Source organism: Chelonia mydas, chromosome 6 (assembly GCF_015237465.2).
Source record: "Chelonia mydas isolate rCheMyd1 chromosome 6, rCheMyd1.pri.v2, whole genome shotgun sequence".
NCBI lineage: Eukaryota > Metazoa > Chordata > Testudines > Cheloniidae > Chelonia > Chelonia mydas.
Genome location: NC_051246.2, coordinates 23,249,395 through 23,277,340, shown reverse-complemented (window position 1 = coordinate 23,277,340; position 27,946 = coordinate 23,249,395). Strand labels below are relative to the sequence as shown.

At 49.2% G+C, this 27,946-nt stretch overlaps 1 protein-coding gene across 1 annotated transcript; it reads left to right on the top strand.

Annotated features, from left to right (window-relative positions):
* Positions 1-1,794: 1,794 nt before the first annotated feature.
* Positions 1,795-27,372, top strand: LOC102931824 (synaptotagmin-A-like). The gene is made up of 8 exons (XM_043548490.1): positions 1,795-1,873; positions 2,688-2,806; positions 5,382-5,559; positions 7,779-7,894; positions 10,702-11,094; positions 14,086-14,205; positions 20,025-20,136; positions 21,928-27,372. Exons 1-8 carry the CDS (start codon positions 1,795-1,797, stop codon positions 22,239-22,241), a joined length of 1,431 nt encoding a protein of 476 aa, XP_043404425.1. The 3' UTR covers positions 22,242-27,372.
* The last annotated feature ends 574 nt before the right edge of the window (positions 27,373-27,946 follow it).

Here is a 27,946-nt window from a genome sequence, read left to right as displayed (position 1 = left end):
CAGTTACTTCAGGAAGTTCCAACATGTACACAAGCAGGCATGCATGTATGTACACGATGGAAAGAGTTTTCACTACTTATGGGCAGAACTGAAAGGGGAGGCCAAATTATGGATCTCATGGTGACATGTACTTGCCTCTGGCACTTTCCATCAAAAGCATTGGCCCCTTCCAGACAAGGACTATTATATGAATGAATCCAGTGGTCCTGGCACAAGTCTTGGCTGCAGTAACATGCAGGATACACATGATCAGTCCAGCTATTCGATAAGTGGGAGATGGGGGACTCTTACAGCTCCTCTAATGTCTGATGCCAACTGGCAGATGTTGGACCAGGCACTGGGGCTGCTTCAAGACGGGGAGGAAAATGTAATCTCTGCAGAGAAGGACTTCCAGCTGAAACAGGCTCAACACAGCCTCTTCTGGCCAAGGAAGAGGCTCCCTTTTGGCTCACCTAAGAGAGCAGCTGCCTACAGCCCACGAGGATCCCAAGGCATGGCCAGGGTTCTGCGCAGAACACAAACAGCAAGTCCAACGAGCGCTTGGGGGACTCCACAAACTGTGCCAACTAGACAAGCCAACTCAGCCAAACTGACTCATTATAAATAGCCTGTGTAATAGAGAACCAAATGGCTGCAGGTTGTGCATCCACTATCCCACATGACTGATGCAAATGATCTAGAAATATCCCTTTATAGCAGCCATTTTCCTAAATCACTGGTAAATGTCACATCCAAACTGCATGACATACTGGGACTCAGAAAATGGCTTTAGAACTCCGCACAGAACTGGGGCATTCTGATCATCTCTCAGGAGTGTCAGACCCATAGCGACACTGCTCTGATTGTTTCATTAAATCTTACGTATTCATTTTCCCGTGTTCCACAGCTGCAATAAGACACTCAGTTCAGTGCCCTGATTACACTTCACAGGTGATCAAAGCCCCCCTCTGCCTTTGAGCTCAGAACCATTCCCTGTGACATGCTGTCACTGTCTAGAAAGAAACGCTGCCTGCCGTGACTTAGAAGTGTTGCTTAATTAATTAAGCTCCCCATTTCGAAGTAAGGGCAAGTCCACGAAATTAAGTTGACCTAAGTTACATTGAGGTACAGCCACCGCAGTAATTAAATAGTTTTTGCATGTTCACACTATGCTCCCTGTGCTGGGGGCGCATGTCCTCACCAGGAGCGCTTGCACTGATTTAGCTGCCAGTGCGGGGCACTGTGGGATGGTTTCTGAAAGGCAACAACCGTCAGTGTAAGCAACGCAGCGTCTACGCTGACAGAAGTCGACGTAGTTAGGTCAACGCAAATTGCTATGCCTCTCGCAGGGGTGGAGTTATTAAGTTGGTGGAGGGGGTGTTACATCAGTGGGAGCTACATTTTAGTGTAGACGCTTACGGAGCTAGGTCGACATAAGCTGTCTGACATTGACCTAACTTTGTAGTGTAGTCCAGGGCTAAGAAACAGCAATTTTCTTATTAAGGGTGTTAACTGCAAATTCTGGCTGCACTTGGGGGTAATTAGAATATAAAGCACTGAAGATTTTTCTTCTGAGCACTCCCCACAAAGAAAGAGGAGGCAGTCCTAGTCATGCATTATTCAGTCATGGAACTGCTATGTACGGCAAGGCAGACTCCCCTGGAACCTATTCTTACATCCACGCTGTGCTCTACAAAACTAAAGCCAAGTTAGACATGCCACAAGCAAGCTTGTTTTGGGGCTGCAGCTTCTAAATACGGTGTCATAAGCAAACCCCCACATGAAGCATGGCAGCAAGCTGGATCACAGGTAGATATGCTCTCAAATAATGGCTACATGATCTACAACAACAATACAATCAGCAATACGGGGATCAATTCAGCTTACAAATGCAGTAGGGGCTACAATAGGCCCTGAGGTTAGAAAGCTTGGCAACATAGAGGGGTCATGATTTCCTCTTGGCCAGGAGTTTAGCAGAGCCCTGAGCCATGTTGATTGGAGAGGGGTTCTCTCAGAGAAATGGACCGACATTTTAGGAGCTCAGCAGGGACCAGGAGTACAAATGCATGAGGGAAGGGGGAAAAATTAGAGGGAAACTTCCCCCGATCCACCACCAGGGTTCTGCCCACGTAAGCTTGCAGTAACTTAACACTGCACACTTCTAGAAAGGAAAACCTGAAGGAGAGTAGTTCCCACAATTCCCATTTGGCATTACGGCCCCTTGGGGTTGGTAGCTTACAGCAGCCCTGAGGCCACTCCAGCTTCTGCCAGGGGCCTGAAGTGGCCATCGGCAACCGCTTCACCATTTATTTCCCCCGGAGTTCAAATGAGCAGCAGGTGCTCCTTTGACGCCCACCATCAGTCTGAAAGGCAATCCCTCTTTCCTTGCACCCTGGCAAATGCTGCGCATTTCCCTTGGCCAATTTGCAGAGGTGCTAGCACCACTAGATGGATTCTTAGTGTCCACCAGCTCCCGCCTTGACACTTAATGCCAGATTTTCAGAAGAGTTTAGCACATGCAGAGCCCTGGAAAAGTCTGGCCACCTCTTCAAACATTTAAGTAGGAGCTATGCTCTTCCAAACCTCCAGCCTTATGTGTTTTGTCTGAGCTAATTAAAAGGAGATCTGTCTATATTTTCATTTGTACAACCCGTTCTGAATTGGCTGCATCAGTATTAGATGTTTTCTTTTCTTGCTGAACGAGGCAGGAACTTGTTTTTCTAGTACAGGATGCCAATCCCTCATTGTACTGGAAGTTCTGCAGACAGCGTGCACACGGGCTCACAGAGGGACCCTGAGAAGCTGTTTTCCTGCAGCCTGTGTGAAGGTAGGATTTTTGTTTTAAGCGAGCCACCAATAAGGTTAGGGGAGGGGGAAATTTAGGAATAGAAATGCTTCTTTTTGAGAAACAAGTAACATCTGCAGCTTGTGGGTGCCTACACCCACTATATACCATTTATACCGCTATAAACGTGCTGTTTCTTGCAGGCTGTCCATCCCCTCTTAGTGTTACCTGCCACAAGACTGCACTCTTCTGGATGTAACCTTATTTTAGGATGGGTAGAGGAATGGGAAGAAAAGAAAGAGGCTGAGATTAGTGTTTTTCTTTCCGCTGACAGCACGTGCATGTGGGATCTTTTTGGTGTTGTACAATTTGCTATTATTCAAGAGATCATCTGCCAATGTACATAAGCAAAAGAGAGGCAGCGTGATCTAGTGGTGAGGGACTGGGTGGAGACTCATGAGACCTGGGTTCTAGTCGCAGCTCTGTCACCGAGCTGCTGTGTAACCTTGAGCAAGTCACCTCACTTCCCTCACCTATGCTTTTTCCTGACTGTTTAGATTATTAAGCTCTTTGGGACAAGGAGTCTCTCTCATTATGTGTCTGTACAGTGCCTAGGCACAAGGGTGGGGTGGGGCATAATCACAACTGAGACCTCTAATATAATGTAAAGAACAGGAGCAACAATGAGAAAGGGACACAATTTTATTTTTTTTAAATGGATCTGGTTTCCTGAGGGGCCTGCTATTGAAGACAGATTCTTGAACACAATTCCCCAAGATAACTACAGCCAGTTAAGAGATTTTTTTTTTTTTAAGACATAAACTCTATGTTAAGAGCTAAGTTGCGTCTGACATCAAGTTAGTGGACAGGTTTTCTAAAACAACACACTCCTCCTTCGCCCCCGCGCACGCACCTGCAATGTAGACAAGTCTTCAGTAGCTACAGTGTGCAGCACACCACTACCCCCCTCCCTGCTGGGCTCTGTGGAAACAGGCTCTGGAGGGGGACAATCCCAGTTTAATCTTAGTAAGGATTGCTTGCAAGTGATTTTCAGACCAAATGTTCTGCCTCTGCTGAATGATCATTGACAACAATGAAGCTGTAGGGGATCACTGGAAGCAGAATTTGGTCTGTAGTTTGTAACTGCTGCACTAGGTGGCTGGCTGTGTACCATGACCTGGCAGGTATAGCCACCCCCACCCAGTTAGCCCTTAATTTTTCAGGATTATTTCTCCTCTGAATGAATAACCCAAATACATGAGTAATCTTAGAGCCTTTGTCCATGGAGCAGGCTCTGAAACTATAGAGGAGACTTGGGATCTGATCCAAAGCTCACTGAAGTCAGTAGAGTTTGGTGTTTCAAATGCCCTTTTAGATAAATGTCTTTCCACTAAGTCAGTCTTTCCAGTCAGTGGAAATCAGAGCTGAGCACTAGCAGCAGCAGTGCCAACTCTGGCTGGTACAGGGTAACTTAGGAAGGTGCTAGCCCATCTCCCTCTCCTCCATCTTCTCCTCTGATCTCCAGTGTCCTCACTGCTCACCCCGACTGGTGAGTGAATGCGTTCTGGTCTAGGATTTGTAAGAGAGCAGGCATAGGTAATTTATCCTGTCAGAGTATTTCCAACCGAGAATAGCATGGTTCAGCTGGGAGGAAAACATTAGGGCATCCCCAGCTCATGGCATTTCATAAGAAGTCACCTGAGCGCCAATGTTGGATTCAAGTGGCAAAGTCTTAGCCAGAATTGTTTCTCTCCTCTTGTAGGTTTCAACAAATCTTTCATTGCAGCTGCCTCCCCCTTTTCTAAAGGCATTCAGGTGCCATAAGCCCTGATATTTCAGGCTGCCTGTTAGCTGGTGAGCTTTACAAGGCTGCTTTGCACCTACACCAATTCCATCAGAATCACTATGGCCACTTGTGAGTTAGGCGGAAGGTTGGTTAGGTTCCTTGGCTGAACAGAAGTTTGAGGTTGGGCTGATGAGCTGACGAAGAGAGTTTGGTGGGCAGATGGTGTTACACCGAAAGCCCCAAACCAACAAGAAGCTTCATGCACTGTCACTGCTGGCTGACTGGAGCCCTGTCTACACCACGTATCAAGAGTGGAGCTGAAATGGTGGTAGCAGTGGTGGGAAACCATAGGAAAAATACCCTAGTGTAGACAACAGCACATTTCTAGATGTAGGAATTACGTGCATTGAGGAGGCTTTTGTACAGAAAGAGGAGAGAACATTTGGCTGAAGTTTCTTTTGGGCTTTGTTTACACTGTGGAACAAGGCAGCAGGTTCCTGGAACAGCTGTTATCCAAAGCTGGGGACTGTTTCTTGGCTGCTGCTGGAGGTTGATATGCTGATAACGATGGGGTAAATTGTACTCTTCCTTTGAAGGGCTAGTGATTTAACCCCATCTTAAGCAGCCAAACCAGAAACCAACTATAACCCCTTGCCAACCGTGGTGCTACTCTGGAAAGCGTGCGGCTATAAACCAGCTCCTTGTCTCCTGCTCTTCACAATTCCCCTGTACTGGACCCCGTCCACCCCTGGGAAAGCTGATCTAGCGCCCCAATGGAAGGCCTGTGGACAGCTCCAATCGTAGCACTGATTCCTTCCTCCTCTTTTACAGACAGGGGAGATGACTCAAGAGGACTCCATTCTGCTTCACTTGCAGAGTTTACAGCTGCCCTTTCCCGACACCTGGAAATATGGGATTTTGGCACTAGCCATCCTCCTGGTTTTGGTGGCTCTAACCATTTTAGCCTGCCAAATGCGCTACTGCCAGAAACTGAGAAAACTTGGGAGAAGTAAGTACCAGGCAACAGTACACACCAGCCACAAAAAGTCTCTGTCTCTAGGATACTTCACCCTTAACAAAGGCCCTTCACACGGGAGCAAACGGAAGGACCGAGCACAAATGTGCCAAGACAGAGGTTCTTATCCTTCAGACTGCAAGATCTTCAGGGCAGGGACTATCTCTGGCTACGAGTCCTCACTATGGAAGCCTTCGGGTGCTACCCCAATGTGCACATACAAGGGCTTCCTGCCTCCTAGCCCGTTTCCTCTTCTGGATTCCACAGTGAGGCTGTAGGGCAGAATTCACAAAACATATTCCTCGCCAAAGGAAGACAGGAAAAGGGCTATATTCCAGCTTACCTGGAGCTCTTTAAATTGAGGCATAGATATGCCAAAGGAAGGAACAAAGTAGGAGTTTTATCAATCATGTCTGCACTTACTGAGCTCCCAAAGTCTCATCTCAGGATCAGTGTCGTGCCAGGGATGGATTCAACAGTGGCACAAAGACAGCTGCACAAAGCAACAGGGAATCAGCTCTCTGCTCGGCTCTACCTTCCCTGCAGGCTGAAAATAAGCACAAGGGGTGGGATTAATGCCCTCCTGGAGGACTCTCCCTCCTTTATGGGCACGAAGATAACGAAATCTGTGAGCCCTGTTGGCCTTTGATGTATATTTAAAATGTAATTGACACCACATGATGGGAGCCAGGGCATTTCTCTACTGGAGCCAGATTTGGGATTTTAATCTCTGGCCTGAGCATTTGTCATTTAGAAGGTGGGGAGTGGATAAGAAATGCCACTTAATATGTTTCCTAGGGCAGTTTGAACAACTTCCTGCTTTAGAACAATTTCCTGCTTTAGAACAACTCCGTAGGGGGAGACAGGGCAGGGTTAAGTGGGAGTGAGGAGCAGTGCTGCCCCCCTCCTCTACTACAAGCAGAGGGAGAGCTCTCAATGTATCTCCCCTTGGCTTGGGGGAGCACCTGCCCCATAACTCCTCCTCCCCCAGTGCAGAGAGCGTTCCTCCTCACTACCCCCATTTCAATCTGGGACAAGGTTACATGCTAGAGCTGGGTTTTCCATAAGACTCCCAAATTGCAGCAGCTTATTCTGAGTGTCCCTCTGCGATCCCGATCCTGTTGTCCCCAGGCTGCACAAAAGTGATCACCCTCTTGCAGCAGCAAAGCTCTGTGTTTATTAACTTGCCTAATCCCACTCCGAGATGGGCAGAGGAACCTGATTCCTCCTGTCAATACAAAGTAACCTCTGTGTGTGAGAAGAGAATGGAGGGGAAGGCAACTTCTCCTTATTGAAAATGTGTTGCTTACTGGTTCTTCCTCTTTCAATGGCCCATTGCACCCAGAAACTCCAGAGCACACAGGATGTAACATGACTCCAGCCAGCAGCTGCTTAGATTTCACCAGCCCAGAGACGTTAGCAAAACTTCCTCCCACGTCCCATCTGTCACAGCTTGAATCAGCCCATCTGTCATCTCACCCCCAGAAGGACACTGGTCTTAGGGCTACTTCCTCATTGCCAAGCCTGACACTCCTAGATTCCTATTCACCCCAGTCTCATCAATCCTAGTGTGCATGGATCATTTTTTTCAAGCAAAGAAACTATATTCTCTCTTTCACATATCCCCTTTCTTCCCTACCCATGATAAGTTCAGACACTGACCTGAAAGGTTAAGATAATCATCGAGTTTGATTTCCTCTGTATGGGATTATCAAATCTTGAGCTTTATGCGAATATATCTTCCTAGAATTCTCTGATTTTCACTTTTGTCCTAAATGGGTAGCAAGCCACCCCATGAAGTTGGGATATAGGATGTTCTGTATCAACTGAGACCTCTGGCCAATATCTTGACTATGGCAGTGATCCATACTGGATCCTTCAGAGGAAAGGAATCTCCCCAATAATGGGCCTTGCTAACTGCAGTGTTGTACTTGGAGGGGAAGAGAAGGTGATGGTGAACTCCTGTCCCATTCCTGCAACAACTCTCAAAATCCTGGCCAGGCTCTTAAAGCAACTAGTGATTTTGGGTGGCTTGATTTTTAGGTGTCCAGTTTGAAGGGTCTGATTTTCAGAGGGCACTTCTGAAACTCCAGCTCTTTGAAAGGCATCTCAGATTGGGCACCCAAAAATCACCTTTGAAAACCTTGGCCCCTGGCTTTATATTTACAGATGTCATCTCCAGGCTGCTGCACTAATTTTTGCTGTTCTCACAGAGAAGAAATACCTCAGTGAAGCCTGTAAGGACACAAAGGCAGAGAATGGCATCCTGGGGAATGAACTGCGACCAGCTCTGCTTGACATTGTTAAGCAGAGCCTTCCTGATGTCAAGGCAAGTGTGCTAACCCCAGGGCACCTGCAGAGGGTCAAAGGTGGTTTTTTGATTACAAAACAAAAGGGTCAGAACTGAGAAGTGGTTGACCAATTTCCAAGGGGAAAAATACTCTACTTCAGGGGTCTCAAACACGCGGCCCACCAAGCTCCCTGCGGCCCCGCCCGTCCCCTCCCCAGGGCGCCGTGTCCCCAGACTATCTCCAGGCCAGGTGTGGGCAAACTACGGCCCCGGGCCTGATCCGGCCCCTCAGGGCTATGGATCCGGCCCGCGGATTTGCCAACCCTGTGGTGCTGAGGGCCCCGCACCGCTTCCCTGCGGCCCCACGAGGAGGGGGAGCAGAGAACTCTGTGAGCTGTTCTTACCTGTGGGTACCTCCCCTGAAGCTCCCATTGGCCAGCAATGGGGACGCGCGGCCAATGGGAGCTTCGGGGGAGGTACCCACAGGCAAGAACAGCTCACAGAGTTTTCTGCTCCCCATCCCCCCGGTGCGCGCCCCTGCCACCCCAGAGCCACTCAAGGTAAGCGGCACCGGGCCAGAACCTGAACCCCTCCTGTACCCCGCACTCCAACTCCCTGCCCTGAGCCCCCTGCCTGCACCCCAACCCCCTTCCACACCTCGCACTCCCTCCTGCACCCCAGCTCCCTGCTCTGAACCCCCTGCCACACCTCCAACCTCCTGCCACACCCTGCACTCCCTCCTGCACCCCAATTCCCTGCCCTGAGCCCCCTGCTGCACCCTGCAGGCAGGGGCAGGGGTGGAGTGGGAGGTGGGGGTAGCGGGGAGGGGGGTGATGCGGCCCTCGGGCCAACGTACGAGTCCTCATGTGGCCCTCCTGGTGATGCAAGTTTGAGACCCCTGTTCTACATCGTAAGGGGGTTTCTCTTCTACTAAGATAAATGGGAAAGAAGCAGATGCTGAAGGAAATCCCATGTTTCCCAGGCCTGGCTAATCAACAGCACAATTACAGAAGTGACTGGGACACAGTAAAGGGATATTTCTAATCCCAGCTAGAGTTGAGCATGGTGTGGGCAGTGCTGTGGAAAGATTCTTCACCATCTTCCAAGGTACTTTCATCTTCCTGACCTCCAGCATCCCCTGTTAATCAAGCCCTGGGCCTCTCTCAAGGGCAAAAACAAACTGAGTTCAATTACAGTAGGCCTGTGGTGATGGGGGAAAAAAGTCCAATAGGTAGGTGGGGCAGACACCTCAAAAGTAATTTCCCTTAAGATCTAATCCAGATCTGAACCTATTTTGAACCGAGGAATAAGAAGCCAAGGCATCAAATCACTGAGACACCAAGTTTCTCTTTTCACTGGCCCCATTCAATCGCATTATTCTCTTGGGTATTGCAATCCCCACTGATTTCACAATGATACTGTACTTGGGTAATCACTCCTCACCATACCTCAGCCTCCAAGACAGAGGAGTATTGCTGGAGAGTCTACATACCTCTGGGAGCCAAATTCAGCTTTGATCTCTCTTCTGTGAAGCTGTCTGGGCATGTCAGCAGCTCCAACTGGAAATGGCATGATACCAACTTTTAGCAATGAGTCCTGGAGAAGAACCCTTTCCTCCGTTTCGTAGAGCTTTCAGAACTGCAGGTGGGCATGAGAGAGTCAGGGGCTCGGAGAGATGTAAGATACAGAAGGAGCAATATCTGGGGAGCATAAAGGAAAACTTCCTCCTGTTGGATTACAATCTTGATTTCTAGTTCCTGTTTATCTCTCCACCTCTTATTCCCTCCTCCGAGAGGTTTTTGTTCTTACTTGAACACTTTCTAATCTCCCCCTTCTCATTTCTTCCTGATTCCCTATCCACTCATGTAGTACCTTCTCTGCTTAACACAGCAGATGCTGTTTCTGCCAGGGACCAAAGTGAACCTGAATCACTCTGGTTCATGGTGAGGTTGTGGAGATTCCCTGCCAGCTAGGCCTCTCTGGGATGGACTGGGAGAGGAGTAACAGCAAAGCTCTCAGGCACACAAGCAGGCCAAATCTTCAGCTGGCATAAATGGGCATAGCTCCACTGCAGTCAATATGGGAATGCGCCCAGCAGTAAGAAAGGGAAACCAGAAGAGCTACAGTAGTTACCTGCTAGATGAGAGTGAGGTGCTGCCAGCAAACAAAATGCCCTCTTTAGGACAGTAACTGCTTTCCCAGGCAAATTTAAAGAGCCAGCCCCAGACAGAAAGGCATACTAGGAAAAAATGCCTATAAGAGGGCAGCAAGAGTTGGTAGTGATTAGGAAATTAGTAAGAGGCACTGTTTTGGTAGTGATGTTTGCACTACTGTATCACAGGGCTCATGCTCTAGTCTGTATTGTGTTCCCCTCTATGTCCTCTGTAATGATTTTCAGAGGCAACAAAGACTTCTGAACAGAAGTCAGTGGAGCTATCCTGATTTCTAACCACTGAGGATTTGGCCCAAAGAGATATAAACCACTTTCCTCACATCTTGCTTGCCTAACCATATCCAACACATACTCACAGAGACCATATAAGGCCCCTCAACACACAAAAATGGGCTTGTCTACACTTAAAAATTAATTAGCATTAAGGTAGGGTATGAATTTAAAATGCAATAACTATTCCTGAATCACTTCATCTCTTAATCCAGAATAACAGTGTCCACACATGAAGTGATTCAGGAATAGCCATTCCAGAATCACTCCATGTACAGACAAGCCCAAAAGGGCAGATCACCATTAGGTATAAACAGACCTTCAGTTTCAGTGACTGGAGGAGGAAAATAGATGTCTGTCTTGCCTGCTTACATTGTTAAAAAGCCAGTCTCTCTTGCTCCAGATCCAGAAGCTCCAAGAGGAACTGAACAAGCTGGGTACATGCCTTTTCCCCTCCTGCACCTGCAGCAAGAACCTGGAGAGTGTGGGCAGCAACCCAGAATTCCTGGAGAGCTCCCGGGGCAGGCTGAGATTCTCCCTCTTCTACCACAGGGAGCAACTTGAGCTGCTCTTGACGGTCATTGCAGTGACAGGCCTGCCCAGTCGAGGGAGTGCTGACTCTGCTGTTCGGGTCCGGCTGCTGAGGCAGGTCCCGTCTCACATCTCTGGCCTCCAGTGCATGGTCCACGAGTGGCAAACGCAGGTGGTGAAGAACTGCAGGAAACCTGCCTTTGGCGACCAGTTTGTCTGCTCCCTGCAGGAGGCCGAGCTGGAGAAGAGCACTGTGAAGCTGGAGGTGGGGCTGGCTCATTCTGTGTTACCTTTGTCAGGTGCTTGTTAAAGAGGCTCAGCTAAGGCCCTGGAAAATGGGGCCTTTTCTATACCTACAGAACAGGTGCATCATGGGAAAATTCCCCAATGCTGTCTCCTCCAGGTGTCTTGCTCTCTCCACCTGTGAAGGGGGAAGAGGTGATGCATGCTCTAGGCCCGTTCACGCCACGGCCTCTCTGAGACTAACAGGGTCTCACTGTGTGGCCAATTAGGATGCAGGGCTCATTGTGACATGAATAGTTTGTGGCCACAAACTCCCTTCACACTGGCCGGGTGGTAAGGGCTGGTGTCCCCTAGACATATCAGCATCTGAAATGCCCAAACAGCAGTTCCTGGGCATTTTACGTCTGGGGCCTGAGGAGAGTGGTAGTATCTAAGTCAGTGAGATTTGATGGCTCTGATGCAGAACTGGCTGTGATCACTAGATAGCATCACTAGCTTTGCCTCTCTCTCTCCCCTTGGACACAAGGGTTCTCTGGGGAAATCTATTTGCACTCTTGGTCCATCAACAGCTTATGGAACCATGGTTCCTCCCTCTGGATAATTGGGGTAAACACTTGGTCCTGTAGGGGATCAGTTGCCTACCTGGGAGGTGCTGAGGAATAATAGCTAGGGTAAAGTGGAGCGTAGTGGCTCTGAGTGGGTGAGAGAAAGGGAAGACGAAAGCACCACATTCCTTCAAGGGAAATCAGACATGGTTTATGATCTCCCAGGACACCTTCAAATGTAGGGCAAGCAGGCAGCTGCCTGGGGCACTACATCTGAGGGTAATGAGGGGACAGCTGTGGTCACTCACCCGCAGGCCAGCTCTTCGCTGCTCTTCTCCATCCGCAGCATTTCTGCTCATCCACGGCTCACTCCAAAGGAGTGTCCAGGGGTGGCGAGTTGTATGGGCCCGTGGTGCCCGGGCTCCAGCAAATTCAGGGCCTGGCCCACCAATGTTCGGGGCCGGGTCTCTCCTCTGGCCCCACCTGCTGCCCCTGCACTCCTCCCCCTGAGCATCCCAGCCTGCCCTGGGCAGTGGGCTACTGCCCTTTGCCGCTCCGTGCTGCGCTCCCTTGCTGGCCACTGCCGGCTACAAGGTAGCTGCACCAGGGGCCGGCTGAGGCAGCTGCTGCACCTGCGGAGGGAGGAGGCGCATGGCAGCCCCCCCACCCCTGCAGGTGACTCTGTGTGGGGGGAGTGGGCGGGGGGTGGGCTCAGACATCCTGGACCTCCTGAGCAGCATCCTGGGGGGGCTTTGGTGATTGTCGTGCCGGGGGGTGGGAGAGGCCCCCTCTCCCACAGAGCTCGCTGCTGCGGGTGGGGAGAGGGCTTGGGGGAGTCCTCCTCTCTGGCCCCCCACCCCAGCCCTGGGGCAGCCTGCCTGCTGCACCCCCGACTCCTTACTACTCCTCACTGCGCACAGCTCTTCCTCCCCGTAACCTGAGACACCACAGAGAAAGGGCTCCAAATCTAAGCCTTTATGTATATTAATAGGGATTTTTTTTTTGTTTTTCTCCTCTGCTACAAGAGCTTACAGAGACAGGGAGCTTATGCCAAGGAACTGAACAAAAGCACTATCTGTTCCAATACAGTTCAGCTCCCAAGACAGGAGCTGATGAGGAAGTCCCCTAGATGTAAGTGTTAGTAGCTGTATCAGGTGCTTTCTGGTTTCTGACTTAGCTGGTCAGTTTTTCAAGGCATTGAGGAAGCAGCCCCGGAATGTGTTTCATATTTATGCATATTTTTATGTGATTATGGTTTTATTTTATTTTTTCCTCTATTGGAATGTAGGCTGGTTCCTTTGTTTCCATTTTCTTACTGATGTTATGTTGTTAAATCAGCATATTTCTACTCTTCCCGCCCCCCAGAATATAGTTATATTGTGGCAATGAGTTCCACAGACTATCATTGAGACCAAGAGCTTAGAAGGATTCACAAGTTTCTGGAAACCTATATAGATCACAAGAAAATCCAGAGTTGCAGTAATACTGATTGAAAACCTATCATCGCCACCAGGAATTACAGAAAAGATGCAAACCCTCCGGGTTCAGGGCAGAAGTCAATCTCTGATAAGGGTTCAGAAGAAATTTTCCCTGGTAGCAGGTTATCCCATAACTGCCTCCTGCAGCATTTCTTGCACCTTGCCTCTAGCAGTCAGTACTGGCCACTACCAAAGACAAGGTACTGAACTGGATGGTCTGCAGGTCTGATCCAATACAGCAACTCCCATGTGTCACTACACACCTGCTATGCCTTGGCAATGCTCCAGGTGGCTCAATACTACAATGCTTCTCGACTATTTAGCCCTCAATTTTCCCATCTAATTACATTTACTCCTTATTCACTTACATATAGCACCTACAATGACAAAGTACCTAGCAGGTGTATGAAAGGAAATGCAGCAAGCAACTAACCAAATAACCATGACCAGAATGACTCGATCAGCCATTTACAGGCCCAGTGCTAGGGCAACAGTGAGCTACAAATTAGAGAGGAAGAGGCCGTGCAGCGAGAGTGAAAGATGGAAGGAGACAAAACTGGAGCAGAGAGAGAAAAAAAACCGGCCTTTGCACAGCCCATCTTGAGCTGTGCAGAGTGCTCCTGAGTGCTATTTACACTGCAAATGAATTAACTGTGAAGGAGAAGCCAATGGAAGGAAGTGACAGAGCGGTGAGGAGAGAGGAGAGCTTGAAGGAGCCTGTTCAGATGATAGGGAAAGGGAAGGGTCCAAGTTTTTTTTGCTGGGGATGTGCCTCCCTTGCTCTCATTTCAGCCCAATAATGACCCCTTCAAAACTGGTGCCTGGCAGGTAGGATTTAGATAGCTGCCCTGAGAATGTGATGCCTGGACATGGAGCATAGGCCAAGTTTGAGAGCCGGCCTACGCAGACGTGGCTTCAGGGGATGTGGCACTGCATAGCCCTACTCCTGTGTCCCCTGTGGGGGGGATGCTGATTCTTTCTGTCCCATAGGTTAAACACTTCAACAAGTATTCCAGACACACCGTGCTGGGGGAAGTGAGGCTCACCCTCAGCAAACTAAAGGCCTCCCAACCTATGGAGTTCTGCGAGGTGCTACAGAAGACTACAAAGGTAATGGCTCCCGTGTGACCTCACATGCTGTAACTACAACATGATTGCACTGAATGGATGGCTCCAGGGAGAGGGATAAAGAGCCTTTGACTTTTTTCAGGCAGTAACTGGCAGTCCCTGCCTTTCGTCAGCATGGGACATACCATGGAAAATGAGCAAGTGGCCTCGTTACAGGCCTACTTTGTGCTCCACATGCTTCCCTGTAGGCTCTGCAGAGAGGCAGTGGCTTTTGGGAGCATGGAGTCGGGACTGTTCTCTCAGGGAATGTCTACAGTGCAATAAACACCCGTGGTGGCCCCTGTCAGCTGACTCAGGGTCCCAGGGCTGTTTATTGCAGTGTAGACGTTTGGGCTTGGGCTGAACCCTCCCTCCTCTTGGGCTTACAGAGCCAGGGCTTCAGCCCAAATCCCTACACTGCAATTAAACAGCCCCATAACATGAGCCCCACAAGCCCGAGGCAGCTGACCTAGGCCGGCCGCAGGTGTTTAATTACAGTGTAGCTGTACCCCATAGATGAATTACTCGGGTCAGGCTTGAGGCCTGTTGGTGGGGCAGCATGAAGAGGCTTATACTGCTGCTGCCAGTGGTATACCCGCTCCTGGATTAACGCAGGACTTCAGTCCATCAGGGAGCTTTTACCTGCAATAAAATAGCACGTGCGTGTTTGTGTAGCGGGAAGGTGCAAAATGAGAACATGTTTTATATTCTAGATTCCATTTATAAAGGTTAATAAATGCTAATGGTTATAAACAGGTTACAGTCTAGCTGGTTATAAGCAACCCGGAGTCCAACAACTCAAATAATTAACCATTTATTAAAATATCAATCCTTTATAAACGGAGCTTTAATATAAAGTGTGACTCAAAATGCCCCTTTTATTAAAGTCAGGCCCCTTTAACTGCCCTTGTTCTCAGGTATTCCAGCATGGGTGTATCAATGGCAAAGGCCATAGTTTGGTACTAGAGGAACATAATGCGGTATCAGCCTCCCTCTGCATAAGCAACAATAACTACAGACACACTTTGTTGTAATAGGAACCACACTGTGTTGGCTTGCACTGCTCCCAAGAACAAGGAATGGATGAAAGTGCCTTTCTTAGACAGTTTATTGCCACAAGAACTGTTCATTTAACTGTTACATATGATTTGATACTGTTAAGTTATAGCCAAAATTACGTGAAATCAATAGGAATTTGACAGGGTTCAAAACCACTATAGAGCCAGACTCCCAGATTAATGCAACACAGAGTTGTTTAGGAGATCTCAGGATTATGAGAATGGGCCATCTCCTTGTCACTAAGCAAGGAAAACCATTACACCTACCAGTTAGAAGAGAGAAAGAGGCAGGGCCGGTGCAACCACTAGGCAAACTAGGCGGCCGCCTAGGGCGCCAAGTGGTTGGGGGTGGCCAAAAGCGCGCTCCAGGGAGGTGAGCTGGGGTAGGGGGGCAGGGGGACGCGGGGAGGGCCACCTGCAGCAAGTAACGTGGGGCGGAGGGGGGGCGCTGATTGGCAGCGCAAGCCTGGGAGGCGGGAGAAGCAGAACGGCAGTGGTGTGCTCAGGGAGGAGGTGGAGCAGAGGTGAGCTGGGGTGGAGAGCTGCCGCACGGCTCCCTGGGCCGAGGTGGGGGGGCGGGGAGCTGCCACACTGCTCCCTGGGCCGAGGTGGGAGGGGTGGGGAGCTGCCACACTGCTGCCTGGGCCGAGGGGAGTGGGGGGGGGCGGGGAGCTGCCGCATGGCTCCCCGGGCTGAGGGGAGGGAGGGGTGGAGGCGGGGAGCTGCCATGTGGGGGCCCCTCAGGGCGGAGGGGGGGCGGAAAGCTGCCACCGGGCTCCCAGGGGAAGGGGGCGGGCGCAAGGTGGAAGTTTCGCCTAGGGCGCAAAACATCCTTGCACTGGCCCTGGAAAGAGGCCACCAGCTGCACTGAAAAGAGAGATCCTGACAGCTGCATAAAGCCCCTTTTAGGGCTGCAGCTGCTTGCCTCTGGCAAATTTAAAGAGCCAGCCCCCTGAAGGGCATGCTGGGGAAAAAAATCTTATACAAGGACAAACCTGTACTGAGGAAAATGGGTAGGGACCAGGAAGTTCCCAAGGGAGCTGCTGCTCTTTTCAGCACCATAACTCAGAGGTCATCTCCATATTCTGTCCCCCTCCACATTACTGATTTTCAGAGAAGACAAAGGCCTCGTATACTCGTTTTTGTGGAGCACTGTTGCGTTAACACCTTGACACCTTGTGACGGAGTGCTGAGGGCTGGCACTTGAGCCAGCACTCTGGTCATTATTTGTTCTAAATAGGTTCCCCTAGAGAAGGCCTAACTGGACAGAGGACCTCCTGGATTACCAGGCCAGAGTGGGGCTGGTGAGCCAATTAGCTCATAAACAGGGAAGCTATAAAAAAAGGCACAGGAAGGTATGCTGGGGGAGGAGAGGAAGACAAAGTTGAACAGGAAAGACCAGAAGAGCCTGGTTAAAAGGAGTCTGCTGAGTAGAGACACCCTCTCCTCTCCTTTTTGGAGAAGGGGTTAGAAAGTTGAGATAAGTAGGAGGGTGTAGAGACACAGATAGCTGTTGATGGAGGGAGTAAAACACTGTAAATAAGTTACATGGTGGTGTTTACAAGCCAGGAGGTCTCAGAGTAGGTCTGTGTTCATGGAAGAGGATGGGATATGCCACGCTGCTCCACCATACATCTCCAGCTCCAGTGCTACAGCTCCAGTGCTAGCTCATTTTAAAATCAATGCAGCTCATTTTAAATGGATTGAAAACTAGTTAACTGACAGGCAACAGAAAGTAATTGTCAATGAAGAACTGTCCTCCAGTAGGGGGGCTTCTAGTCCTTCAGGGATCTATTTTTGGCTCAATGCTATCCAATCTCTTTATCTATGAGCTTGAAGAAAATATAAAATCATTATGGGTAAAATTTGCAGAAGGCACCCAAATTTGGGTAGTGGTAAATAATGAAGACAGGTCAGTTATACAGACTAAGCTGGATCGCTTGGTAAAGTGAACTTGTTTCAGCAACATGCATTCTAACACAGCCATACATTGAGGAACAATGAATGCAGGTCACTCTTATAAGTTGGAAGACTTTGTCACTGGAATGCAAAGAATTTAGGGGCTTTGGTAGATAACTAGTTGAACAGGAGCCCTAGGGCAATGTTCTAGCTAAGAGCAAGAACAAGACCTTTGGATGTATAAGAAGGGAATATCACGGAGGAGCAGAAAGGCTGCATTACCTCTGTATATGGCATTAGCAAGCTCATTACTGGAATACTGTGTCCTGTTCCGGATTCACACTTCAAAGAGATGTTGAAAACTGGAAACGATTCAGAAAAGAGCTGCAAAGATGATTTGAGGTCTGGAAAGCATGCCTTACGAGAGCCTAAAGAAGCTTGGTTTATATAGTTTATCCAAGCAAAGGTTAAGAGGTGACTTTGGTTACAGTCTACAAGTATCTACATGGGAAAGAGATTTCTCACACGAGGCTCTTTAATCTAGCAAAAACGCAAAATGAGATCCAGTGCTTGGAAACTGAAGCCAGACAAATTCAAACTAGAAATAAAGGGGAATTTTTAAACAGTGCGGATAGTTTCTTTGAAACAACCTAGGAATGTTGTGGATTCTCCAGCACTTAAAGTCTTTAAATCAAGCCAGAATGCTTGTGGAAAAGACAGGTTATAGCCATGGGTGGTGGGTATCAAAGGCTAGAGGAGGCTGAGCCTCCTCAAACAGCCCTGTGTGGCCCCGCCAACTCTCTGCCCCCTCCTGATTCCTGGTGCTGTGCTGCGGGTGGCTCTTCCCCTGTGGCCAGGGCCCTGGGCTGTGGGTAATGGGGGCTGGCCTGCGGGGAATGGGGGCTGCCCTCCCAGTGCTCTGGAGCTGGGGGCAGAGGGGCCTGGCGGCTGCGGGGTGTGTGTATACACTCTGGGCTCTGGTGGGAGGGATGGGGCCTAGGGCAGAAGGGGCGGGGGGGCTGGGCCGGGCGCTAGCCTCCCTGAGCCCAGGGTTCACCTGCCGCTGATGGTTATAGCTCAGACAAGTTCTTGGCTTGATGCAGAAATTACTGAGTGAGGTTCTTTGGCCTGTGTTATGCAGGAGGTCAGACTAGATGATTAAAATGGTACCTTGTGGACTTAAAACCTACGACTCTAGGGCCTTGGGGGGTGGGTCTCACCCTGAAATGTGTCACAAGAGAAAGTTTGGATTTCTCTCCCCATTCATCCACATCACAGAACCATCACCTGATGTGGTATCTTTGCACCAGGCTGGTAAAGGCCTCCAAGGGAAAAAAAAAAAAGAGACCATGGCCCCATGATCATGGGGGTAGAGCTCAGGGGCCAACTGGCTCTCAGGAAATCTCCAGGCAAAGACAGACTCTCCTATTATAAGTGTCGAGTCCTGTGGAGCTAATTCTCTGCACTGCTCCTAGCACCCTCACAGCTTTGTGAGGTGAGTGTGAAACACATCCCTGTCAGAACAAACATGCAGCTCTTTGAGGCCATGTGGCAGGACTCCCTGTTACTCAGCTCCCCTCCTCAGGGCATGGGGGACAGCTACTGGCTGTTCACATTGCAGCCCAGTTATGAGAATACTGCTGGGGCATGTTCACTTCAGTCCTCTTCCATGCCTCAGGGGGTGGGGGCTGCCGGGCGGCTCTTCATACCCACTCCCCATGTCTCAGGTGGACTGGGGAAGGGAGGATCTGCTGTTCCCTTTGCTGGCGCCTGCATTGCATGGTGGAGCATGCCTCAGCAGAGCCAGCTGCAGGGACCCTCCGGGGACCAGAGAGGAGCTGAGAGGCCTGTCTCTGTGTAAGCTTTAGAGATGGGTCTCTCATTAAACAGGCTGAGGGGACTGTTAACACAAATTGGCTGGCTGGGGAGATTTCCTGATAGCCCTGTGAGTGAGTCTGACCCTGTGATGTCTGGAAGCAGGCCTGCCGACAGCAATTCTGGGCCCCAGGGCCAGGACCGTCCCTAGGGCCTGGGGCAGAAGTGACGAATCAGTCACTTCCGGGACTGACCCGTCACTTCCGGGACTGACCACGCTTGCTAATCGTGCTGGTGGCCCGTGGGGCCCCTTCAAAGTGCGGGGCCCGGAGCAGTCACCCCGATTTGCCATAACCTAGAGACGGCACTGCCCAGGGCAGAACGGTCAATGGGTCCCCTGGAAAGGTCCGCCTGACAGTTGGGTGGTGCTGCGCCTGCACTGACTGGTGCCCAGTGAGCTGCCGGCTGCACTGTTGGACGTGCTCTTCTGGCACGGCCAGGGCTTCCACGTGCCCGTCTGGCTGCCTTTGCCACTGCTGGTACCACCCCGCATGCGGCCAGGAGATTTAAAAGGGGCGCAGGGCTTTTAAATCACCCGGGCCGCTGGGCAATTGCCCCTGTTTGTGCCCCCCCATTGGCAGGCCTGACTGGACGTGTAGGGGGAGCATTCAGGTCAGGATTGGGTAGGGGTTGGCAGTGCTGGGAGAGAGGGACACATTTTGTACAACCCCTGCTCATGCTCTGCCTGGCTTCAGTGCTATTAGTCCCTGGGTCAGGTTCTGATCCTAATTACCCCACTGTAAAGAGGAGTCATTTGCTGCTTAAAGGGTCACTCCAGATTTACATGGGTTTAACTTGGACCGTAAATAGCCTCCCTGGCTTTTCAGAGCAACTAAATACCTCCCCAAGTTTAGCTTTTCCTCCCTCAGAAAGTAGCCAGAGGGTGGCAGGCCGAGATGCTGTTCTCAGCAGGGGCAGCTGAGTCGTGTGTGTACTGGAGGATAGAGTCAGGGATGGCTATTCACAGCACTGCCCGCTATCCTTTCACAGGACCTTGTTGGAGAAGTCCTTGTGTCGCTGAAGTGTCTCCCCATCTCTCAGAAGATAGAAATTGGGCTGCTCAAGGTCAAAACTGCCTCCGTATGCAGCAGTCCAGAGAAGAGTAAAGGCATTTATTTCACCTACTGTCTGTGGTTGCCTGAGGTTCTGTATCTCTCCAGCTTGCTCTGTCTGTGGCCTCTCTTCTCTCCCAGGGGAAGGATAGGGTATGAGAGAGAGCACTCAAGCTCCTCTTCTGCTGTCCAGTGATAGGGGAGTATTTGCCAAAACCCCACTGAACACTGCTGCGCTGGCTCAGAGCACTGCTGAAGCCCTGACCCCCAGCAGCTGGTGGGCAGAATGCCATTGAGAATCAAAGCACATGAGTGATAATGGAAGAACACAAACACAAAGACCCAGCACAGTGACTTCCACTACTGGTACTTGAGTGACTATTCCCTAGGTGGGCAGTCCCGTCCCCCTGCCCACACACACACACACACACACACTCTCTCTCTCTTTCTGTGTTAGTCCATTTCTGAGACAACACAGAGATGCAAAGGGGCAGAGCAGAGAACCTGGACCTTGTACCTGCCATAAAGCCAGATTAGTCAGGCTCCTGAGGATTCCCTCGGTATGGAGAAATCCCCAGGTAGCATACAAGAGACATAACCCCGTGGGGGGAGGAGAGATGTGGCCACAGTGTTGCTGTGCTCCTGTAGTGCTGTGCTCCTGTAGAAGGGCCAGGGACACACTTCAGAGAAGCCATGAGACTGCTCTAAGTTGCACAAAGGCTGAAATGGCCCTGTGTTGTCTCCAGAATCAGGGAAACACAAAAGGTGACATATAAAGCCACCTTTTCCTTCCCGTGACCTCTGGGATCCTGTACCAAGCATCACCCAGCCAGATGGCACATCTGGGCCCGTTGTCGTCAGTGACATCCTCCTCCTTTGCCTGAACAGCTAGTTGAGGGGTGGGGGGTTGGGGATGGAAATATGGGGCTGTTTTCTTCTTGCATTGTACGGTGTGTAAACTGACAGGTAGCATTAGGGGATAAGTGAGTTGGATCTCTTGACCACCCCATCCCACTAATTTGGCAAACCCCCTAGCAGCAATGGCAGCCCTTCCTGTGGTTTTTTTCTTGCCTACTCCCGCAGACATATTTCCACCTTCAGATCTCTCTTTTCCGGAAGAACAAGGGCAGCAGAGAGTCCCACTGCTTTTGAGATCTCCTTGCCCCAAGACCAATTGTTTCTCTACCCTCAAGCGGGTTCCTCCAACTAGGAGCAGAGCTGGCTTTTTGCCAGCCAGGGTGGAAAATGTTTGATGCACGTGCACACACCCCAAGAGGCTGTGCAAAAAACCCCACCACCAGAGTGGCACAATGGTATGGTATACCACAGGAAGTTGTGCCCAGGGCACTATCCTGCTTGCCCACCCATAGAACCAGCCCTGCCACCAACACCCTCAGACTTTCTACTTGGAAGGGGCCTGACTCTCCAGTGCCTTCGCTCCCTTGTTTCCAGACAGGTGTAGTAGGAACTGGTGTAGTAGGAACTGGGTTTAGTGTAACCATCCCCTTACCAGTAAGGGTAAAATTCTCTTTTTGATACCAATACACCATTCTCATGGACTTCAGCAGGAGTCTCACACACATTCAAGGGCAGAATCTGGCGCTAAGCATATACCTTGTGAAAACGTCGTGGTTCACCAACACATAAGTGCATGGATCACAGGATCCAAATCTGATCTATGGGTAACATTACAGCCCTCCTTCTTCACCACTGAAGTCTGTGGGAGCTTTTCCCACGAAAAGGGTGCAGGATCGAGTCCACAGAGCAGTAATGTCAGGTCTGATGGATGCTCACAATGTCCTGTATCCTCATTTTTCCCTCTTGCTCTCTCCCTGCCCCAGATGTATATGCGAGAATCGACATCTCCTGCAATCTCCACAAACAGAAGCACCAGAAATCCAGCCCCAGGGCCCGAACCTCAGTCATCATCTTCAACGAGACTTTCCTCTTCCATCTTGCTGAGCCTGTTGCTGGGGCCTACACAGTCCTGGTCTCCATTTATGAAATGAGCTCCAGAGCCAGAGGCCGCAGCAGGCAGCTCATTGGACAGGCTGTCCTGGGGAAGAGGAGCCCCAGCGAAGCCAATGACCACTGGGCCCTCATGATGCAGTCTGTCCAGCAGCCTGTGGCTAAGTGGCATCCTCTGCTACTTTAGAAGGAGGATTTTGCACCACTTCCATGATGTAGAAACTGGCCAGATTTTCTCCATGGCATCGGGCCCAACAGCGGTCGAAGTGGGTACCTTCCAGAGATGGGTAATAGCCTGAAATTCTGGTTAGAACAGCACTAACTGAAGTAACTGTGCTACTTGTAACAAAAGTTGCTGATACATTCACTTCCCTCCCTCGCTGCTGCTGGGAGAGAGAGTGACTTTCCATCCCTGCCAAATCCCACTGTGATTTGATTAACAATACCGTTGCCACAGCACCGAGAGGCTGCAACTGAGACCAGGGCCCCACTGCGCTAGGTGCTGTACACACACACACACACACACACACACACACACACGCCCTGAGGAGTTTACAATCTGAACAGACAAGGGAAGCAATGGGTGGGAGGAAAGGAGTATTATCCCCATTTGACAGATGGGGAATTGAGGCACACAGAGATTAAGTGACATGTCCAAGTGTACACAGGGACTCTGTGACAGAGCGGGGATTTGAACCCAACATCTCCTGAGACCCAGTCCAGTGCCTCAATCATCCTTCCTCTCCTTCCCCTTTCTTTGCCTTGGATGTGGCACTTTCCCAGCTTTGGGATCTCCCACATGGGAAGCACCTGGGCTTATTTGAGAGAAGGCACCCAGGCCTTGCCACCAGCGCCTCCCTTCACTTACACGCACGTAGATTGCCTGTGGGATGGATGAATACAAGACCTTGGCATCCCAGGCTGTCAGTCGGACACTTTCCTTCAGTGATACCGGCGTGTTAAAAACAAACACCCTGTGTAAATTCAGCCCCCTCTCACCTGCTGAAGATAAATGAAACAGACCTTGTAAACAAGAGCAGAGCCTGCTGAAGTAGGAGCAACCTGCACACTTTGTCCCTGCTGCCATTTCAGGAAAGGTCTGGTCCCTGGGGCCACCACCACAGCTGGAGAGCTGCCAGCTGCTAAATTTGGATGAATGGTTGAGGTCCATTTCCAGCAAATGTGTGTGTGTTCAGGGCTCTCCTGAAGTGGCTAGGAGGCATGGTGTTGCATCTAAAGCTCATTAATGCTTGTAAACTGTTTCCTTCTCAGGATATCACCACTTCCCTGCACCGCATGTGGTGGTGGACAGTGGCCACTGCTCTGGGACTTCAGGCTTCTGCTTTGTTTAGTCTCCCAGCAAACAGCACCCCCTGGTGGAGACATGGCAGCACAACCTCACCTTGTATGGCTTTTGAAATGGATCAGACCCAACATCCATCCATTTAGTCCTGTATCTGGTCTCTGACAGTGGCCAGCACCAGCTATTTCAGTGGAAGCTCTAAGACCCCTGCAGTGAACAGATGTGGGAGAATCTGACCCCCACATTAGGTCTCACCTGGATCTCTATCAGTTAGAGAATTTTTAGTTAGAGAATGGTTTAAGCCCTGATGCATGAGGCTCCATAGCCTTTCCAAAATTTGTCGTCATTAATTATAAGAATTCTGGATATTCTTGATCGTGATATTGTTAAACGTGTCTTATCCCGTTTTGAATCTTGGTATGTTCTTGGCCTCAGTGATGTCCCGTGGCAGTGAGTTCCACAGTTATAAAAAAGTATTTCCTTTTATTGAATTTCCCACCTTTCAATTTCATTGCATGTCCTCTGGTTCTTGTATGATGAGACGGAGAACAGAAGCTCCAAATCTGTTTTCTCTGTCTCATTAATTATTTTATATACTTTTATCATGTCCCCTCTTACTCATCTCCTTCCTAAAGTGAACAATCCCACTCTTCAGTCTCTCTCCATAGGACAGTCTCTCCAGGCTCTTCATTGAACCTAGTTCTGCGCCATCCTTTTTGAGATGGTGTGACCAATACTCCACACAGTATCCAGATAAGGTCACACCATCGCTTTATATGAGGGCATTAGAATATTCTCTGTATTATTCACCATCCCATTCCTTATACAGCTTAACATTGTGTTAGCTTTTGGGACTGTGGCTTCACATTGAGCAGAGGTTTTCATTGAGTTCTCTATATGGACACCAAGGTCCCTTTTCGAGCTGACCCAGTTAATTTAGAATCCTGCAAGGTCCACAAGCAGTTGAAACTTTCCCCTCCAAGGTGCATTACTTTGCATTGATCAACACTGAATTTCATTTGCCCTCATGCTGCTCATTCTCTTAGCTTGGTTAGGTCTCTCTGAAGTTCCTCTCAATCCTCTCTGGTTCTGACTAGCAAATGTTGCTACCCCACTACTTGCCTGCCTACCCCCGCCTTTCCAGATCATTAAATGCACTAAACACAGGACCTAGTATGGAAATTTATAGCCCCCACTTTTGAAATGATGAACATTGATCATTTAATCCTACTCTTTGCTTTCCATCTCCTAGCCAGTTTTTGATCCATGACAATACAGTTTGCTTCTCACCTCCATGACTACTTAACTTCGTTAGTAGCCTCTTGCACGGGATCTTGTCAAAGGCCTTTTGAAAGTTACCGCATGTATACCATGCCTCCCGTGGAGATAAGAGCCAGCAGAACGGCTCAGTCCTCTGTCCTCTACCATCTAATCTAGGGGGCAGTATTCTGCCACCAGCTCCCAGCCCACTCACTGCTTGCTCTCCGCTCAGATGCCAGCTGCGATGCTGGTGGATATGGGCACTGATCTGCTAGGGACTCTCTCCCAAAAGGCAAGGGAAGGGTGAGTAGATTGGCATATGGAGCAAACATATCAGCATGTCACTGACTGAGCTTGCTCCATAGACACTACCCGGTTCCGACAAGTACTGTAACCTCCAGGCCACTCACCCTGATGAGATGGTGACACAGGCCCATCAGCCTGGAAGCTATTTCAGGAGCACTTCAGCACCCTCCAAGCCCTGCTACAAGATGCCTGAAGCTCCAGCATAATCAGGACTTGTCCATGGACATCAGCTCCAGTGCTGAACCTAGTTATTTGAGCATCGGGAAAACAAGAGTGACTACATTAAACTAACCACCACCTGGCACCGTATAGCCACAACCTAGAAAAACCTTAAGCCCACAGTTCCCCCCCATGAGAAGTTCTAGCCTGGGAACCCTGGCACCAAAGACCTCAGCGCAGCCTGTGGTACTGTCACAGTGGGTCAGCTACTCAGTACTATCCCAGGGGGAGAACGGTCAGTTACAGGGAAAGCTCTCAATGTTCTGGGCTCCTTTCAAATGGAAATGCTGGGCTGCTCTGGGACGGGAAAAAGGTAAAATCCATTAGCAGCTCTGACTCATGGATTTGCTACAGCTGGCAGCTGTCACCTAAGCCACAATGTTTGTTTAATTGTATCTTCCGGAGTCTGCAGTTCAGGCAGCACAATGGCATCAGATGGCATAGGTGGGTAGGATTGCTCCCGCAGCATTCCCATCTGGTGTTTCTCCACCCTGCCAGGAGCTGGAGTAGTAGAACACCCAGCGCAGCCGTAGTCCCTGCTGTGGAGCACAATACTTGAGTAGGGGACACTTCCCAGCTTAACAGTCACTGGCAGTGAAGGATGAAAGAACGAGCCTCAGCCGTAGCATGTTTCACTTCAGACTGCAGCTCGAGGTGACATCCCTGCGCTAGCTCTGATCAAGCTGCTGCACTAAAAATAGAGCGTCGCTGTGGCAGTGCGAGTGCTGGGACGGGCAAGCCACCAGAGTACATGCCTAGCATCTTTGATGGGACTGGATTTGGGGCAGCTAATCCCTTCCACTGCTCATGCTGAAGTTAGATTTACACGAGGTGGCTGTGACCTTGGCCAATAATAATAATCGAAGGCCTGGACTCCGAAGGTCACGTGACTGAGTGAGGTATAGATGTTATTCAGAGGGAAGGGTGGAGTCTCAATGAAAGAAACGACTCACTGGGTTTTAGATCCAAATCAAGTAATTAAAAATATCTGAAGGCTATCACAGGAGAACACAGCTGAGTAGAATTTAGTCCTGCTATGGATCCCAAGTGCTCAGTTTACAAGTGGAAAAGAGATATGGGAGAGGAGGGGGAACCTCCCAACTCCCAGTCCTACACACGCCCCCTAGGCTCTGAGGGTCATGTCACAGCAGGTGTTACCCCAGTGGGATTTGCAGCAGAAATTGAGTTGACCTTGAGATGGAAAGAACCTAGCTTGATTCTCAAAAATCACCTCCAATAAAAAAATCCACACACTTTTGTTGCCCAAAAGAGGCTCCTGTCCATCACCATTGTCTTCAGTGGGTGTAACTGATGGGAACTTAGTAAAAAGTCTGTGTGTTGTACTAGCTGGGAGGCAGCATTGCCTAGTGGATAATGCACTAGAGTAGGATTCAGTAGACCTGGATTCTAGTCCCAGTTTTATCATTATTATGGTTTGACAGGCAAGTTGCTTCACCTACCTGTGCTTCAGTTTCTCCATCTGTAAAAATGGGAATAATGATACTGACCTTTGTGAGCTAATGGCAACCCTAGTGCTTAGAGATCTACAGGTGAAAAGAGCTATGCAACAAACAAAAAACCCTAACAACCAGACTCTGCAGCTCATTCAGTCTTAGCTGTGATGTTTCGACAGGACTAAGGAGTAAAATACTAGAGAAAAAAACAGCAACTTGATTTTGTCACTGAAGCCACTAGATCTGACTGAGTCCACACAGGGAACTGGGATCTGATGAGTAAGAAGGTGCCATTTTTATGTAGTTACGTTCCAGAGCAGATGCACATTTGGACATGGGTAAAGAGCTTTGAGAGCCCTAGCAGAAAGAAACACCAACGAATTAAGGTATTATCAGACAGTAGGGCCAACTCCGTCATTCCACCAGTCATATAAGATTCCCTTTCATTTTACAGTAAATGTAGGGTCAGGAATGTCTGCTTTGGTCCATAGGGTGACCATGCTATTTAGGACATCATTAGCTCTATTGGCAGTGTAATAAATTCATAAGTTTAGAGTTATTAACTATTAAGATAGTTTTACTCTATAGCCTCCTGAGGCTTCTACAATTATCCTCTGGAAGGTTTAGTTTTGGGGCTATTAAAATTAAGGCTGTAAAGTGATTTCAAAAATTAATCGTGATTAATCGTGTTAAACAATAATAGAATACTATTTAGTTAAATATTTTTGGATGTTTTCTACATTTTCAAATATATTGATTTCAATTACAATACAGAATACAAAGTATAAATGCTCACTTTATATTTATTTTGATTACAAGTATTTGCACTGTAATAAAATAAAAGAAATAGTATTTTTCAATTCACCCTAATTCAAGTACTGTAGTGCTTTCTTTATCATGAAAGTTGAACTTACAAATGTAGAATTATGTACAAAAAATAACTGCATTCAAAAATAAAACAGCGTAAAACTTTAGAGCCTACAAGTCCAGTCAGTCCTACTACTTGTTCAGCCAATCACTCAGACAAACAAGTTTGTTTACATTTGCAGGAGATAATGCTACCTGCTTCTTGTTTACAGTGTCACCTGAAAGTGAGAACAGGCGTTCACATGGCACTGTTGTAGCCGGCATCGCAATATATTTACGTGCCAGATGCGCTAAAGATTCATATGTCCCTTCATGCTTCAACCACCATTCCAGAGGACATGCATCCATGATGATGACGGGTTCTGCTCAATAACAATCCAAAGCAGTGTGGACTGATGCATGTTCATTTTCATTATCTGAGTCAGATGCCACCAACAGAAGATTGATTTTCTTTTTTGGTGGTTCAGGTTCTGTAGTTTCCAC